The 18962-nt window shown below is 26.0% G+C and overlaps 2 protein-coding genes and 1 long non-coding RNA gene across 8 annotated transcripts in view; 1 reads left to right on the top strand and 2 right to left on the bottom strand.

Moving 5' to 3' along the window:
- Positions 1-3505: 3505 nt before the first annotated feature.
- Positions 3506-4702, bottom strand: LOC126901537 (uncharacterized). Its single transcript, XM_050678040.1, has 2 exons — positions 4347-4702; positions 3506-4263 (listed from the first exon to the last, which is right to left on the bottom strand). The coding sequence occupies exons 1-2, from the start codon at positions 4355-4357 to the stop codon at positions 3759-3761; spliced, it is 516 nt and encodes a 171-aa protein (XP_050533997.1). The 5' UTR covers positions 4358-4702; the 3' UTR covers positions 3506-3758.
- Positions 4703-9184: 4482 nt separating this feature from the next.
- On the top strand, positions 9185-11247 carry LOC126901540 (uncharacterized). Its single transcript, XR_007703058.1, has 3 exons — positions 9185-9529; positions 10183-10280; positions 11132-11247. It is a non-coding gene; the product is annotated as an uncharacterized LOC126901540 (long non-coding RNA).
- The window catches only part of LOC126901514 (uncharacterized), a 47841-nt gene continuing 39160 nt past the window's right edge, over positions 10282-18962 (bottom strand). For 3 of the 6 annotated variants that reach the window (XM_050677998.1, XM_050677992.1, XM_050677996.1), the window contains 3 exons: positions 11686-11850; positions 11139-11300; positions 10284-10692 (listed from right to left, as the gene is read on the bottom strand). In XM_050677998.1, the coding sequence (XP_050533955.1) occupies positions 10604-10692; positions 11139-11300; positions 11686-11850 (416 nt within the window). In that variant the 3' untranslated portion in view covers positions 10284-10603. Of the gene's footprint in view, positions 10693-11138; positions 11301-11685; positions 11851-18962 lie in introns of all 6 variants that reach the window. The other 3 variants (XM_050677997.1, XM_050677994.1, XM_050677995.1) reach the window with 3 other exon arrangements.

Consider the following 18962-nt stretch of genomic DNA (forward strand, 5'->3'; position numbering starts at 1 on the left):
GGTTCAAAATGATTACTTTTAACATATTAAAAATCAATAATAATTTGAAAATAATTAATTATAAAAATTATATAATATATAATTAAAATAATTACTAATCTGGATATAATTAAGGAAATAGGAGTTGATGTTGGGTTGGGTTGGTTACATTTTTAACTTTATAATGCTATAACTCATTGAAAAGTGTACGAATCAACACAATTTTTTTATGAGAAATAATATTTTTTAATAATCCCTTTTACATTCGACATACTTTATCTTAATCAGGGTATTAATAAGAAACTAGCAGATCATGCAGCTTTTGTAATAATCCACCAATTTCTTAGAATTAAACACTATCTACTGATTTGCATCGAAGCGTTTCTTATGATAGTGATTTTAATCATTGTCAGATTAAATCTATACTGGACCCAACTATGCAACGTCCCCACTATGCTGCGACTCCACTGTGCTGGGTTTTTATTACTATAGTACCATTTTTAAATTGTGACAGTCGATAATTATTGATTATTTCATTGAAAAAATTTTTTTTTTAATTATTTAAATTTATTTAATAATATAATTATTATTATTATACAATTATTAAATATTATAAAATAAGGTATTAGATAAATTTATTTCCACTTTTATCTTTGTCATATATACTTTTAATTTTGAAAGTATATTTTATGTATTAGTAGTGAATATATGGTATATATTATGCATAGTGATATTACAATAATTTTATCTTTATTTTTCCCATACCATCAATACATTAAAAATGTTTAACTTATTTACTGTCAATAGTTATAAAAATGTTGACTGAACTTGCTAATCTAAGTAATGAAAAAGTGTAAATTATAAAACTAATCCATCAGAAATTAATATTCTTATTTAACTTGAATTCTAAACTTGCCACTTAAATAAAATATCTGTTGTTCAAAATTTTAGCAAATAGTAAAAAAATACCATAGAAATTAGAAAATTCTTTAAATATTCATTAATTTTGAAAATATACTTGAACTGTGAATTGAATAATCATGTATTGAATAAGCATATCAAAAAAGAAAGAAATAATTTAAAAATAGTCTATTTATTTTAAAAATTAAAAATGTTCTTCTAATATTCAGATATTAAATAAGAAAATTTGTAACGCCTTTTAAGAGATTTAAGCATTATTATACGTGTTATTTAATAATATGAAATATAAATATGTAATTTTATAATATTTTTACACATGTCTATGTAAATATATATAAACTTTAATATAGATAATTTAAAAATAAAACAAACTCATAATAAATAACCTATGTATTCCAAAACAGTATAGAAGTTTTTCATAGGTAGACGATAAATACATCACGTATGTAATACAATACAAATTCGTTATAAATCTACTCTCCAATCGCCAACGACTATTGTTAATACGAGGCAGCTAGACCATAAGACAACTAGTTGTGCACCACACTAGAATGCCGTTTTACCTTAAGCCTGTTTTAATCGCTATTATTGAAGCGGGAATGGGTCACCTACGGGATGGCGGCTAACTGTACATCCAATAAGCAACGAGAGTAGACAATAATTAAATAACAAATAACCACATATATAAGAAATTCTTAAGAGAGTATCTTAAATTTAAGGGATAACGGGGGGCCCTTAAATAATAATGGCTGGCGAAGCGGCATAAAACAAAATAGTTAATTTCAATTAAAACAAACAATAAATAGCATTAAAAATAATATAAACTCAGCTGGTTAGATGAAGTTGTTGAGAGTGATGAGTGGACTGTATGTGATTTTGTGATAATGGTGTCGAACATCTGAATATGACGAGTCAGAGTGTAGATCCAGGCACGTAATGACAGACGGCTAAAAAGTGGATTGGCAATGAAGATATTTAGGCCTAATCACTAGTGGGGTGCAAGGGCACGAACACTTTGAGCACAAGGGTAACAATAAACAAACAAAAGAATAACATTTTTAACTGTAATGTTTAATTTTTGTATTAATTAATTGAGTGATTAAAACATTAATTATATCTATTAGTATATATAATTAAAACTAAGGAAAAATGTTTTTTTTTAAACTATTTAAAAATTATATATTTAGAACTTAACCCACAACACATTTGTGGGTTAAGCTTATTGATTAGATAATAATTAGTTTGAAAAGTGACTGGTTGATAAATTATACACAAATTATAATTATATAAAGTGTGTATGAATTTATTCATACACACTTTTGGGAAAATAGCCATTGTTATAATTTATAAACGAAAAAATTAAAAAAAAATTATTTAAAATAATCTCACTTTCTGCTGAAGAATTTGGTATAGATGATGCAGATTCATTGAACAACAACATATTAATAGATATATTGTCTTTTTGTGCTTCACAAATAAAATAAACAACAACTGAATATATTAAATCATTACCGTAATTATTATTATTATTGTTTTATTTTATAATAATTGTAATTTAAAATAATTATTTTTAAAATTTAAGTAAATAAATTGAAAGATAAGTAACAAAATGTACAGAATTCCTTACATTATCTTTATAAATCATTTATATTCCTAAATAAAATGAAAAACAACTAAAAAATGACATTACACTATACATAGATGTCAGTACAAGTTTTGTGTGTTAGTGTCCATTGGTTTTAATTTATCAAAATTTTATGTTATTTATTTACAATCGTTTTGTGCAAAATATGAATTTTTTTTTTTGCATTAATCGTTATTTTAATTTAATCACTACCATTAAATTTTGTGTTAATCAAATTAAGCCAAAATGAAAAAAATGAAATTCTTAATAAAATGCTTGGGAATGTGGAGATATGGAATCAATTCAAGAATATAAAAGTTAGACGTGGAAATATCGAAAACAGGAAAATAATCACAGGTAATGACATCTTTGATAATATTGACTACAACAAATATATAGATAGAATAATACACAATTTGTTGAAATGCCTGTTGAATTACGTTTGTCAAAATATTTGCATGTTAATTCAAGCAATTATGAAGAAAAGGTAGACTTAATTTTTAAATTCATAAGATGTAAGTGTTAGGAACAAATTAAGTTGTGTAATCGATTTTTGTCTTGCATGGCAAGTGTTTATAAAATGGTCTATGATGAAGAAATAATAACGTCAAGGATTATAAAAATAAGTATCCCGACAACAAAAAATCAACTTAATTATGATGTAAAGAATTTTGAAACTGAAAAAAATTCCCGTATCATCATTTTTCATCAAATTCATACAATATAAGGAATTATATCAGAAAAAAACAAAATCAATGTAAGAATTACTATTTTAATAACTAGGAAACACATATTTTCTAGACAAAATATTTAGTTTCAATGTTTAAAAATGTACAAATTATCTAACAATCTAAATACTTTATTATTATAAATAGATTACATATATACATATACATTTTGAAATGACAATATAGTGATAGGCACAAATAATTTATAATTATTATTATTTCAGTTTATATCTAGTGTGACTATAAATTTTATACTTTTCAAGAAATCTGTCAGTATTTGGTTAATATACATAATCAAAAATATTTCCAAACAATTTTTTATATAACTAATAATAATAAAATAATTATATTTTTCTAACAAATAAGAATATAATATAATTATACAAATTTAAGTGTTGAATTTACAGTGTACTTTATTAATATAAATCATTCGATTTTTCTTAAAAAAACAACTATTATAAAAACTTGATTTGGCATTTTTAAGTTTCATATATGTTTTATAAACATTAAAAATTGATAATTGAATATTGTGTATCAATAGTTACTTTATTTAATGTCAACAGTGTAAAAAAATCACAAGTATCTTTTACATAAGAGTCAAAGTAATAACTCATATATTCTGCAAAGCTTACCTTAAAATCTGTATTAGCTCTTTTATAATCAAAGTATTTTTTTGTACATGTATACAAGTTATCAATAATGTTATCATAAGAACATGAATTTTTTGAAGAATAACGCAAATCCTTAAATGATTTATCTAATGTTTTTTTCAAATTACTTGCAAAAAAATCATCATCTTTAGGTATTGGCATATTTACTATGGACACTAGTTTTGAAAAAAGTGCGTCAGTAGAACTTACATTATCTTTACCATAAGGGAATAAACTTTTAAAAAACATTACATACAACTGAAGTCTACATGCTAATTCTTTATATTCATAGATTTTTCTTTTAAGCAAATCCTTTGTTTGTAAGGTCATTGTTCTATCTTGTGTTTTTATTTCATCATCACTATTTATGTATGCCAAAAATCGATTACAGAACTTAATATTTTCCCAACACTTACATTTTACGAATTTTAAAATTAAATCTACCTTTTTTTCATAATTGCTTGGATTAACGTGCAAATTTGTTGACGAAAGTAGCTGTGTATTATTATGATGTATATTTATATTGTCGTTAATATCAAAGATTGTATAAACTCGTAATTTTTTATCTCCACTTCTAACTTTTATATTTTCGAATTTTTTCCATATGTCCACATTCACAAGTAATTCATTAAGTTGTTGAATTTTTTGACATCGGTCTAATATGGTTAATACAAAATTTGACAGTAGTGATTGAATTAAAATAACTATTAATACAAAACAGTTTAGAAAATTCATATTTAACAATATAAAAGTTTAAATAGATAGTATCAATTTTTATAAATCAAAACTAATGAACACTAACACACAAAACTTGTACTGAGATCTATGTATAGTGTAATGCCATTTTCTAATTTTCTTTAGTTNTTGTACTGAGATCTATGTATAGTGTAATGCCATTTTCTAATTTTCTTTAGTTATTTATTTTAAGTAGAGATATAAATGATTTCTGATTACATTATTTTATTTATATTTTAATTTATTTACCTAAATTTTAAATACGTTATTTATAACATAAATCATTCGAATTCGTCGATTTGTTAAACAATGAAGTACTATACAAATTTAACAAAAATAAAATTATAAAGTGTGAAATTCAAATATTATATTTATTACTACTTAGTATGTTATTTATTAAGTATTTTTTCATCTCTAATACGATACAGGAACATCGACATCATTGTTTTTAATGAAAACGTATAAATATATCAGAGGAATATATATTAAATATTGTAGCTTTTTGTGTTTAAGAAATAACCAATCTTGCAAATTGCAAATTACTATTGTGTTTAACTTCATGTATTAATTTTCTTTTGATATGTTTTATTTAACTTTGTTTTATTTTAAACTATTAGCTTCGATGCAAAGCTGAGAAATAAATAATACTTTTTTGTATTGAAACCTTAGATATTTACCTTTCATTTGATGTCATTTTTTTGAAAATCTATCACTTAACCTGCTCATTGGGGGGGATTTAAAATAGCAACTTTTTTACAAAAATTAACTTTTTCAACTTAATTTTTGAAAATGTTCCGGAAATACTGCGTCCTTTAAACATATATCAAATTATAGCTTATTTTATGTACTATAAAATGAAAAAAAAAATTTGTCCCGACGACCTATCTTCTACGCGCAAATGGCTACCATAATCAAAAATATGCTATTTTAACAAATTTTTTTTTTTAATTAAACACTATTTACAGATTTGCATCGAAGCGTTTTTTATGATAGTAATTTTAATCACTGTCAGATATCATCTATACTGGACCCAACTATGCCACGATCCCACTGTGCTGGGTTTTTTTTATATGTAAATACTTATTTTTTAATAATAAGTAATAATATTAAAACTTAGAAGTAATAGAAAAAGTTTAATTGCACATTTGAAAACATCGCGAAAAGTTTATTTAGAAAAGTATATTTTTTTTTCTGATGAAAGTTCCTTTTGTTTAGTGTATTTATTCATAAATAACAAACATTTTTTATTAAAAAGTATTGCATCAATTCCTTTAAATTTGTATACGCATTAAAAGTATATGAATATACAACTCCTTTTTATTTTTATAATACCTCCGTAAAAATTATAATTTTATATTATTGAATACCACTTTCATACTCAATTTAATTACTGTAATTATTATGTATTCATATATTATAGTTATAAATCGGGGTAAAATTAAGGGAATAAGTGTTATTGTTGTTTTTGAAATAATCTACCAATTTAATTTTTTTCTATTTAATAATATTTATTTCAAACTTGCAAGTTGAGTTAAAAGTTATGGTAATAAATTCATTTTTTTTTNCCCACTATGCTGCGACTCCACTGTGCTGGGTTTTTATTACTATAGTACCATTTTTAAATTGTGACAGTCGATAATTATTGATTATTTCATTGAAAAAATTTTTTTTTTAATTATTTAAATTTATTTAATAATATAATTATTATTATTATACAATTATTAAATATTATAAAATAAGGTATTAGATAAATTTATTTCCACTTTTATCTTTGTCATATATACTTTTAATTTTGAAAGTATATTTTATGTATTAGTAGTGAATATATGGTATATATTATGCATAGTGATATTACAATAATTTTATCTTTATTTTTCCCATACCATCAATACATTAAAAATGTTTAACTTATTTACTGTCAATAGTTATAAAAATGTTGACTGAACTTGCTAATCTAAGTAATGAAAAAGTGTAAATTATAAAACTAATCCATCAGAAATTAATATTCTTATTTAACTTGAATTCTAAACTTGCCACTTAAATAAAATATCTGTTGTTCAAAATTTTAGCAAATAGTAAAAAAATACCATAGAAATTAGAAAATTCTTTAAATATTCATACATTTTGAAAATATACTTGAACTGTGAATTGAAAATTGGTATGATATTATCTGTTATTTTTCATTTGAATAACAAAATTTAAAAACACTATATTTTTTGATAACATAATATTATTACAATCAATAATAATATCAATTGGTAGTCATCGGTTAATCAACGACTACCAATTATTGCATTGCCTACGGTAAGGGCTGTTTCACTTACAGATAAATTAAAATTGAAAATAGGCACTAATAAATTATGCGGCTCGTGATAAATTTTAATGTAGATAACTATTTTAAATGTCTCGACTTTTGTGGATGCTCTCGCTGTTAAGTTAATTATACACTTGCATGCTAAATTTTCTTTAAATNCCAATCGCCAACGACTATTGTTAATACGAGGCAGCTAGACCATAAGACAACTAGTTGTGCACCACACTAGAATGCCGTTTTACCTTAAGCCTGTTTTAATCGCTATTATTGAAGCGGGAATGGGTCACCTGTGGGATGGTGGCTAACTGTACATCCAATAAGCAACGAGAGTAGACAATAATTAAATAACAAATAACCACATATATAAGAAATTCTTAAGAGAGTATCTTAAATTTAAGGGATAACGGGGGGCCCTTAAATAATAATGGCTGGCGAAGCGGCATAAAACAAAATAGTTAATTTCAATTAAAACAAACAATAAATAGCATTAAAAATAATATAAACTCAGCTGNGAAAAGTATATTACAACTCCTATAGGCATAAGTTTGGAAACGTTGTTGCGTATTGAATAATAATAATGTTATAATGACCACTGATAATTTTTGTGTAAACTTACAAACTACTACCTGTAATATGTTTGACAGCATGACGTGCTTAAAGTGACACTAATTGTCGATAAAGCGACTATAACAATTGAACGTTTCAACGGTCACAGATAAAAGTGTACACTAGTTATGTATGTTAGATATCAATGCTAAAACTCCTATAGGAAAAAGTCCGGAAACATTATGTTATGGATTGACCGATAATGCTATATTCTACAAATACCCCAATTAAAGATCGCGTATAAGAGAGTGATTTTTAAAATGTCCATTTAAGTTCTTTAATAAAAATTTTTTTTTTCTTAATAAATTTGCAGATAATTTGCAATTGATATCATTTTTATAAAATTAAATTCATAAAAATGATCATAGCAAAATCTGTCTTCAAATAGGACACTTTTCTACCCTTAAAACAACGATTATTTAAAAATGGTTTAACATAAAAAGTTATTTTCACCATAATTCTTTTTAAAATTGAATTCTCTATTGAAATTAGTAAAAAAAATTAGGGGTTGCCATTTAAATTTCTTAAGTTAGGGTAGATTTCTACCCTTTTGCATTAGGGTTGAATTTTAATTTTAATCGTAAAAGATGCATTTAATTATTCAATTAGCCTCTAAAAAAAAAAAATATTAAAAAAATCAATAGTAGCTCTAAAAAATCGATGTTTCCGAACTTATTGAACATCCTGTATATATATATGTGTTAAATATACATGACACACCACTGACCAATAACCTTATAAACAGCAATGCTAAAATTATTTATAGCTCATAAAAAATAATTTTATAAAAGAAAAAGAGGCTCAATACATTATATTAAATAAATAAAAGAAAAAACAAGAATACGATACTCAGTCCCGGATGGGACTCATCCTAAGATGGGGATCTCGGCCCCGGAAATGGTCGACGCCTTGTTGAATTAGTGCATTATTAAAAGAACGACACTCAAAAGAAAAAAACTATAATTGGCTGCACGCACACAGCAAACAGACCACGACGGTGGTTCAAAGGGAAGAGAGCACGAAAAAAAATTCCTACANAACTCAAAAGAAAAAAACTATAATTGGCTGCACGCACACAGCAAACTGACCACGACGGTGGTTCAAAGGGAAGAGAGCACGAAAAAAAATTCCTACACACCGGGCGAGACACAACGACGACGAACCCGTTTGGAAGAGGGTATCGGCTTAACGATTTACAAAATATACAACAGATAAAATTATGAACAATATTAGAATTATACAGGTATGGACAGTGGTGGCCAGTGTATGTGTCATATAGGGAACGATTGTTAAACTGATAAAGAATATTGTGTGTACAGCGTTCACCTTGACAGCAACAGTACAGTTTTCTGATTACACGGCCGGATATAACGTACGCGCGCCCATTAGCAAAGCAAAACAGTAATCTATCAATATCATAAAATTCACATTTTGTCACGTTACAANCTATATCCTAAAATTCTTATTTTGTCACGTTACAAGATCATAAATTATATGAATTGTCAGTTAGATTTGTTTCACCTGTATACATATATATTACTTTATTCAAATATACAAAAGCTGTTCCAAATAGGTACAATAAGAGTATTAGCTAAAAGTAAAAATACAAAATGAATACTTGATAAAAGAGGCCACTCATGAATAGCACTTTTAAGAAGTGATTATTCTTATTATTTATTTTTTTATTAAGATTTTTATATAAAATAAATTATTTAATCACTACACTCATTTTTCAAAAAGCTCTGGAACCTTCGAGTACCAAAATAGCATAATGATAGAAGGTGAACTTTTACAGGAAAATTACATTTTTTTTCAACTTCAATGGCCATTTACATATAAAAGATAATGCTTCGGATTAAATTCATTTTTTTAATTAACAGTAAATAACTAAAGATTTAATTTAACATATGTTTTAAGGACGCAATATTTCCGAAACACATTCAAAAGCTATGTTGAAAAATTTAACTTTTATGTGAGTAATTACAGTCTTATAGAACTTACGTTTCAGCCTTTCTTATCGCATAACACACCTGGTACTACATTCCTCTTCACGCACCCGAACATAATTCTGTGTCTTACATCCTTGTTAATACCACCATTGTTTTGCAAAATTGATCCTAATACTTAAAATTCTCCTCCTCTTCTATCACGACCTCGTCAATTATCACTGATTTCATCATTTCACCTACCTGGTGTTCTCCTTTGTCAAATTGTCGTACTCTGTATGACTCTTAATCCTACTGTTAATGCTTTTTATTCAAGAGCTGATCTCCACACTTCTAGCTTTTGATTAATTTCCTCCCTATTTTACCCTATAAACACTATATCACCAGAAAACAAAATGCACCATGGCACCATGATAAAGTTTGAGAATCCTAGTGACACGTCAAATACTATTGTTTTATTATCATTTAAAAAACATTGTCGATTCCCCATTAGACAAAGTATTATAATTAATAATACTTATTACATAGTACGATATTTGAGATAAATAAGTAACAAAAGCTAAAAAATATCTAAACATTTATTACTTAATTAGTTATCACGTGGACAAAGATTAAAGAATCATTCTATATAATAAAAACCATATAAATTGTTAATTTGTTTTATTTTTATTTTTTACAGATTATTTATCCAAATTTCACAAAATATAATAACTTAACATGAGAAATTGTAAATAATGAATAAGCTCAAAACAAAGTATTACAAAAACAATAAGATAGGTAATGAACAAAGAAAAAATGTTAACTGAATAATTCTTTAAAAGTCCATATAGGAAATTATAATTTTTACATTTTCTTTAATGAAGAAAATAATAAAAGTCTGAGACTATAACACGCTTAATAAAATATTAATAATAGAAAATACCTACCGATCTTGATTTAGCAAGCATCTTTTATAAACGTGATAATTATTACATGTGTTGACAATTACATAAAATTATTTGATATTCTATAAATATGGTATGTATAGTAGTACAACAAAATAATGTAAAGTTTTCTTCTTATTACACCATATTTTTCATTTTAGTAAATATCATAATTTCTTATTTTTTTTGTGAAAGCAAATTTTGATACGTTACATTTATTATGTGTTTTATACTTGACGGATTTAATAAATTATTTATGCGTGGATCTGAAAAAAATAATATGTACATTATTAATTGTAAATTATTCAAAAGTCTTAACAAATAATTCGTCAAAATTCATGTAAAGAGGACAAATAAATTTTGAAAATCTTCCATATAAATGATAATTTCATAAAAAAAATAATTTTTTTATTCCTTAAAAAACAGCATAGATTTTCAAGTTTTACTTTTGCATGCATTCTATTAACTTTAATAAAAGTAAAGCATTTATCGCCGTTAGAAATTTTTATTAAATAAGAAGATATTTATTGAATTAAAGGCGTTATTTTCCATTTATATTAATGTAACTATATGGAAAGAAAATTTTGAAAATGAACAATATTAAAAAAAGATTGAGATTACATTATTTCATTCTGTATAAAAATGATTTTTTCTAATAGTGTTTTATTTATCTTATAATTATAATAAATTATTTTTTATAATTAGAACATACCATCAGTATGGAAGAGTTCAACTTTTTTGCTGCATATTGGGCACATGGGTTGATAATTGTTATCACTTATATGTTTAGCACAGTTTATACCTATACTGTGAAGACAAGGTTTTAAGACTACATGTCTCAGTTCATTTTTGCATGCACATTTTTCTATTGACTCTAAATAATATATGTAAGGTTATATTAAAATATAACAAACAATTGTTTAATGTATGTAATGGGGTGACCCCATAAAAATTTATTTAATTAAAATCATACTTAAAAATCTCCAGTAATATAAAAAATATAAACCTCGAAATTACATTAATTTTTTTATTTTTTATTTTAAATTGTTATAACCATCTATTAGTAATTCTTAATCCACACAATAATACTTTTTACTTTTTATTTGTTTAAATATTTCTAATTTATTTTTTAATATGTTATTATGTCTAAAAGAATAAATTAATTTTTTTCCATAACTAACTTTGTTTATTCTAATTAAATTTAAATCCAAAATTATTTCCATTTTATAAAGGTTAATGAAAATTTATTAAATAATTACTTATATTTTTATAAAAAACTATTTCTTTTTTGCATAATGGACATTGAATCATATGCCGAGCTAATAGCTCATTAGCACAATCATTGCACATTTTATGACCACAAGGATTTAATATTACAGTCAATGGTTTTTCGAACTGACATATAAAGCATACTTCTTCATCATCTAATGTGAAATATTAGATTAAAAAAAAATTAAAACAAGTATACTAATGAATCTTGCATTCAAAATAAAATATTTTAATTAAACATTAACAGCTTAAAAACTATAATAAAATTAGGCAAATTGTGTTACACTGTTTTTTTGACAATATTAAATTTTGGTATACTTAAACGTATTAAGTTAAGTCCTTATTTTGATTAGATAATTTGATTAGTTTATGTTTATGAACACAAGTTCTTTATTTTTTATAAGTAATCAAACTCATGCTTTGAAAACGATTTATAACTATAACGTTTTTCGAACTTCTAAAAAAGTGTTAATTTATCAAGAGGAATTATTTTTCAATAAAAAAAAAAACGATATTTATATATACATTTTTAATGAAAATATTATTTTTCCAAAAACGTTATAAATATAATTTTTTTAATATAATACGAAAAATATACGCAAACAAGAAATAGATTTAAATATTATTAACAAAAATTTGATATGACAAAACTGTTTGAACGGAATGCCTGGTAACACTACACCCAGAGAAAAACTTCGATCTATATAATAAATTCATTGTTCAATTTCATAAATATATCATTACTATTGAATCTATGATATATTTATCAATATGATGATTTTTTTTCTTGTCTTGAACAATAATTATTCATAAGAATAATTATTTTGTTCGTATTAATAAAACATTATCATAAACCCTTGATAAAATTTCTCTATCAAAATTGATTGAGGTTTTTCTTTGGGTGTATTATGGTTGGTTAACGTTCGGTTTCTTTATATATGATTTTGTTGGAGAAAGAAATACGGAGTGGACTGTATATATAAGGATGGTCCTTACACTAGAAGTTATAAGAATTATAAAACAAGGGTTATATATTAAAATAATAATTAATATAAAATGTCATAGAACTGTGGACTGAAGGGGGTTTTCTTCTTCATAAGTCCATTTTCCAAAAACGGAAGTTTGGTGACCCATTAGTTAACGTTAGCAACAATCCCTTTCCAAAACTCACGGTTTTCTACTGATCGAATAGTCTCTCTCAGAGGATAACCATTGATGGTCTTGATTTGATCTATCCAACGCATTGGTATACTTCCACGACTTCTTTTACATTCGATTAATTGTTTCTCCAGGCTCGATCTATCCCTTCTTATAATATAGTCAAAGAACCTTAAGATCCTCTGCTTACATACCATGGACGCTCATTGTTTCCGCCAAACCGATAGTTTATACTTGTCTATAAATAGAAGCTTGAGAACCACTGGTTAAAGTATTTTCCAAAATAATCCAATAATAATTATCTACTGTATTATTCATTTAATCGAACTTTTTACTATTTTTTTATTGTTATTAGATAGCAGTGCATTGATAATTGTAAATCGTTTCATTCTCATTTTAATAAACGATTTTTGAATGCGTATCCTTCTACTAATATAATTTAAAAAATGTAATAGAAAATATTTAGTCTTATAATTGTATTTAAATATATAGTTTTGATAATGTAGTCTCAAAAAGCGTACGGAATAAAATTGAAATCCGTTTCAAAAAACCCAGCACAGGGGGGTCGCGGCACAGTGGTGACGTGGCATAGTTGGATCAAGTATAATGATATCTGACAGTGATTAAAATCACTATANATTTGTGAAATTAGTTTTCAACAACTATCGGATAAATGTATAGATCATAGATCTATTTATTTCCATTTTTTTACACATATTAGATATTTTTTAAGCTTATTATTAATATTTGAATTTTTTTCAATGTTTTGATGACTTTTTAATTTCTTATAAACTATATTTTTATTATTTATTACAAATATATATACATATAAATACTTAAGATAGTTATCTATTTAATTATGTACCTTAGGTAAAACGTCATATTTCTTTATAAAGTTATACCTATGTGATAAAATAAGTAATTATTCAAAACGACGTGTCCACATTTAGGGGCGGTTAAGGGAGGGAATTCTTGGGGGCGAATGTCACTTGATAGTGATAAGACGGAAAATTACTTTATTTTACTCAATAATATTAATACCCCACGCAAAAATATTAAATACATACCTGAACGTAGCATTCAATTAATGCCAAACAATTTGGTATTGGCCACTACCTAACCTGCCCGTATGCTAAAACCGATACTGGCAAGTCGTGGTGACCCATGGATAAAACTAAATGTTTTTCAAATTTTTTAATTGATAGACAGATAGAAGATCAGTTTGGCGGAAACGATAATTTCCCCACACCACTGCCGGTCTTGTTTCCATATTAAGCATGGTCTGAATTGATTGATTGGTCCTCCTTTCTATCCAGAAAATTCTCAAATATACAGGGTGACTTTTTTATCATAACCCACTCAATTACTTAGAGAATAATAATAATTAAACATTTTTTTTTTTTGATTATCTTTAGTTACACTTTATTTTTGAAATATTGACTATGTAATACTTTTTAAGTTCATCCTTTATGCCTTGTATGGGTGACAACATTGTTTTTTTAAATGGGAACACATATTTTGAATTAAATAAAATGTTTAAGTTTTTAATTTAGTAGTAAATGACATTAGAATTTTTAATATTACTTTATTTGTTCAAATGCCATTTTTAACAAAAAATTTAAATAAATAATTTATAGAAATATTTAAAAAAAAACGCATGNACTATTAAATTAAAAACTCAAACATTTACCAAGTTCAAAAATCTCTACATTAATATGTAGTCAAATCATTATGTTTTTCGTCCCTTTAGGGATAAAATTCCTTATTTATAATTTTCTTAAATTGGAACCCTTATTTTTAATTTTATGATACGATAAAAAAAAAAAAAAATTACAAACAACTTAGTTCGTACAATTTTGTTTTCCGAATAACCGTTCGTCCGTTACAGCTTGTTAAAGTTGAGTGATTTTAGGCCAAGTTTCTATTGTTATATTACTGTATTAATACAGAAGTCATTATTTTCATTTGCTGTTGCATAAATCAAATTTTATTGATCAAGTTATAACAGGTAAATTAGCTATAAAAATTTACGACGCACTAAATGAGTGATAACAATAATAGATTTAAATCGGGTTTTTGGTGTATTATTATTAGCAAAGTCTATGGGTGCGTAAGACTTACAAAGCCAAGGCACAACAGGAATTTCAAAATAAAACCATAAATTATATGGCGTACATACAAACGTAGGCACTATAAGATTCTAACAAATAAAAAATGTATGAAAAGTTAGTGTCTGTTACTTTTGGAGCTTATAAATATAGCAAGATTTTATCAATTCTGAAATTGATGTTTTATAATTAAGTATTGTTATTTTTACAGAGAGATTATAAAAAATTACAAAGAAGTTATTATTTTAATATCATACGTGCATAAAATTTACAAAGCTCGATGCAATACTAAAAAAAAAAAAATTGTTTGTTACTTATAAATAAATTTACTGGTCTAAAAGGAATTTTCAACAGATTCAAAAATGTACTTTTCTAAATCTGTTTTTCTGATCAAATTTGCGATTAGAGTTTCGTATATGGACTCAACAATAACAAAATTCTTATTAATATAACAAATATTTATGCTTGTTTATTAATTATGTATGAATAATTAATAAACAATTTTAATTGAAAAAATACGTAACAAACAGAAGGTATGTGCAATATATCAATATAAATAGAATTTTTAATAAATAAATCCAGTTTTGAGTATTACAGTTGTAACACCTATTTAAAAACTAAGTATTATATAAAAAAAGATTACTCAGAATTCTATTTAAATGATTTATTACAGTAAAATACGAAATAAAAAATTATTTAAACGAAATTTTGAGCTTCCCTTACTGATAATAATAATTATATAAGTTTCTGATCATATATCAATCTTAAGAATACAATATTTTATCATGAAAAAGTTATAGAAATATAAAATTAAAAATATAAAATCTAGAATTTCATAAATAAAACTAGCATATTACTGAATAAAGTAGCTTTTATCACCATGATGCCAAAATAAAGTACGACACTATTTTTTTCTATTAAAATATATTACATACTCTTTTAACTATTTATAAAAGTTTCAGTATTTCCGGATCACTTTCGAAAGTTAAGTTGAAAAAGTTATCATTTTTAATATGCTCCTGGAGCAGGTGAAGGGTTAGATTTTCAAAAAATATATACTGAATTATAGGAAAGCACCTAATGTATCGATAAAAAAATTTGTTTCTACTCATCCGTTTTTCAAAAAGTTATGTCAAATTTAAGTAAAAAAAAAAAATAAATAAAAAATGCAGAAGTTACCCATTTTTAAATTTGTAATTTTTTAGAGATTTTTTCTTATTTACGGGAAACAAAGGGAATATAAAATATTCAATTTTTGTAGGTAAGATTTGTGATTTTTTGAAATAATTTTCACCAAAATCGGTCCAGTGAGAGCTGAGAATAAGTGGTAACAGATACAAAAAAAAATTTTTTAACAAAAAATTTAAATAAATAATTTATAGAAATATTTAAAAAAAACGCATGGTTTTAAATTTGGCACGACTTACGTCGCAAAAATGTGGTCGACACTGGTTATGAGGGTAGAGACCCGTGAGCCATTTATTAAATGAGCGACAACAGGTTATTTTAACAAAAAATAAAACAAACCGAAAAGACAAACACAATAATAAAAATCTTCGCATAATATCGCGGCACTTTCGCTGGCGTCGACGACGCGATGTCCGGCGTAATTCTTGGACGGCAACAGGTTAGCGACGGTACGCTAGTGTAAATCGTTTGGTCGACGTTGTCGCTTTGACAACGGGAGGAAGACTACCGCACCATTTGCGGCGGGTCGTCGTCGGCCGTGCGGCACTTGCTGGACTTTGCACCGTGGCGTATGGCACGCGGTGTTGGTCAGTCAAATACTCATAAAATAGGGAGACGGCTGATAAAGGTGGCACGAGCCGCGGGGCATCGTGTATAACGAAGCGACGCGGGCCGTGTCAAATTATATTATAATATAAGCGATTCAACCACAAATCAATTAATAGACACTTACTTCGGGATACAAAATATTATAAAAAGCAGATCAAACTCTTACAATACGATCTGTTTAAATCGCGCACTGGACATCGTTACATCAAAACTGTCATTGTCAAAGTTCTTACGAATTAAATCGAATTTGTGTTATTTTATTTATCAATGATTAATTAACTTATTAATCACCTAAGTAATTCTAAGAACTAAGAAAAATCAGGTAAGATTTAATTCAATAAGAGTCAATACTTATATTATTTTATGACCCTCGTCGAATCACATCCTAAATAGAAGTAACTCCCACTTTTTGTCAACCACCTTTCTTTTTTCTAAAATTAATTTTTTGAATTAGTTTTGAGTTACGATAGTATATGAGAAGTATAGACTTGAAAACACAAAAAAAAACGTACGTTAACACAGTATATTCCTGACCTACAAACATTCAATAGAACTTTCAATTATAAACTTCTAGACTTAGAGATCTCAAAACTAATAATCTACCTAAAAAAAATTAGTGGGTATAGGCAAAAGTATTCTTAAAAATCTACTGATAGTGAGGTTTGAATTATAAATTATGTTACTATGAAATTAACCAATAATTAACTCATTGTTCTTTACAGCTAATTTGCTTATGACTAGGCCTCTTAGTACAAAAATACCAATTTTAATTTAAAACTAAAACCACAAATTGATGATTTTCATTCTTACCGGACTGACAAAATGATTAATATTAAAAGTTACTATGATAAAACAGGGAAAAAAGTGTAATTCCCGAACAAATAATAGATTATAGGGATCAAAAAAATAAGTAAAACTGTTAAAAAATGGCATATACCTAGATCATATATACCTATAGATTCAGCAGGTAGGGAAAGAAAAGTAATATAGAAACACCTAAGAACATACGGTAATGATGGTTAAGAAAATGATTCACCAAATAATTTTACTCCTTTTGTACGGAAAAGAGTAATTAAACCTCTAAATCGTTTAGATCATTTTGTCTATTTTATACATTTCGATAATTTATAATATATTCCATCTATATATGTTTCAGTATTTTTTTAATTTTAATATTATTTATTTTATATATTTTGTATATGAAAAAAAGGAGATATTGTATATATGTTCTCAATACTGTTTGTAATAAATGAACAGATATATAGTTAATTTGTTATTGCAACTCAGTATCATTTTTTCTACTCATATATATATTCGATGTAAAAAAGATTTTCTTTTGAACCGATCAAGCAAAAGTTCGCAAATGGTTTTTCGTTTTTCGATGTCTCTTTCTTTCAATCGATACGGCACCCATTTTTTTTGTTCAATTGTCATTTGTTTTTCAATTAAAGTTGAGTATTCATCCAATAATAGTTGCGAATTTGCATCTTCAAACTTTTTTGGTTGACGCTTTTGCCATTCACATCAAAATTATCACTTATAAAACGTTAACAAGCTGAAATACCTAGAGCATGATCACCATGACACGGCACCGGAAGCTATTAATATGACAATCGGGTGTCATCGGATGTCTCTCCGACCTTGACACCGAGATAAGGCCGCCGCCGCCGAATATGAAGCACGTATATTGCTTTCGTTTTCGTTCCGACGATCTCTTTGACCGGTTACGCATCTTTTGTGTGGTTTCCTTCCTTTTGGTTTGTTCTTACGACGTTTCGACATATCTTACCTCGACCTTACCAACTCCTTATACTGTTAATTTAACGTACTAGTTTTACTGATTACAATTGTGCAATTGTGCTATGTTGTAAGTGTATTCATTTTTGGTGCTATTTAAATTGGTAGAGCGAACTATGACTATAAAAAGACATTTATATTTCATTATTGTGTGACGTTGCTAATAAATGGGCTGCTGCTCCTTTGGTTCGTAAATTAATTTTCGGTGACATTATTGTGTGCATTTGTACACGTTCAACCGTACCTTTTGGATACGTAATAATCATAAGCACACACAATATCTCTATGCACTTTAACTATTTGCACATTTAATATAATAAAGTAATACTTCACGCAAATGCTGTTTATCTAGCTCAAATTTTCAAAGTGATAAAAAAATATGTTGTTTGTACAATGATAATTAATAA

The sequence above is a fragment of the Daktulosphaira vitifoliae genome, unplaced genomic scaffold (assembly GCF_025091365.1).
Source record: "Daktulosphaira vitifoliae isolate Bord-2020 unplaced genomic scaffold, ASM2509136v1 Scaffold_3, whole genome shotgun sequence".
Lineage (NCBI taxonomy): Eukaryota > Metazoa > Arthropoda > Insecta > Hemiptera > Phylloxeridae > Daktulosphaira > Daktulosphaira vitifoliae.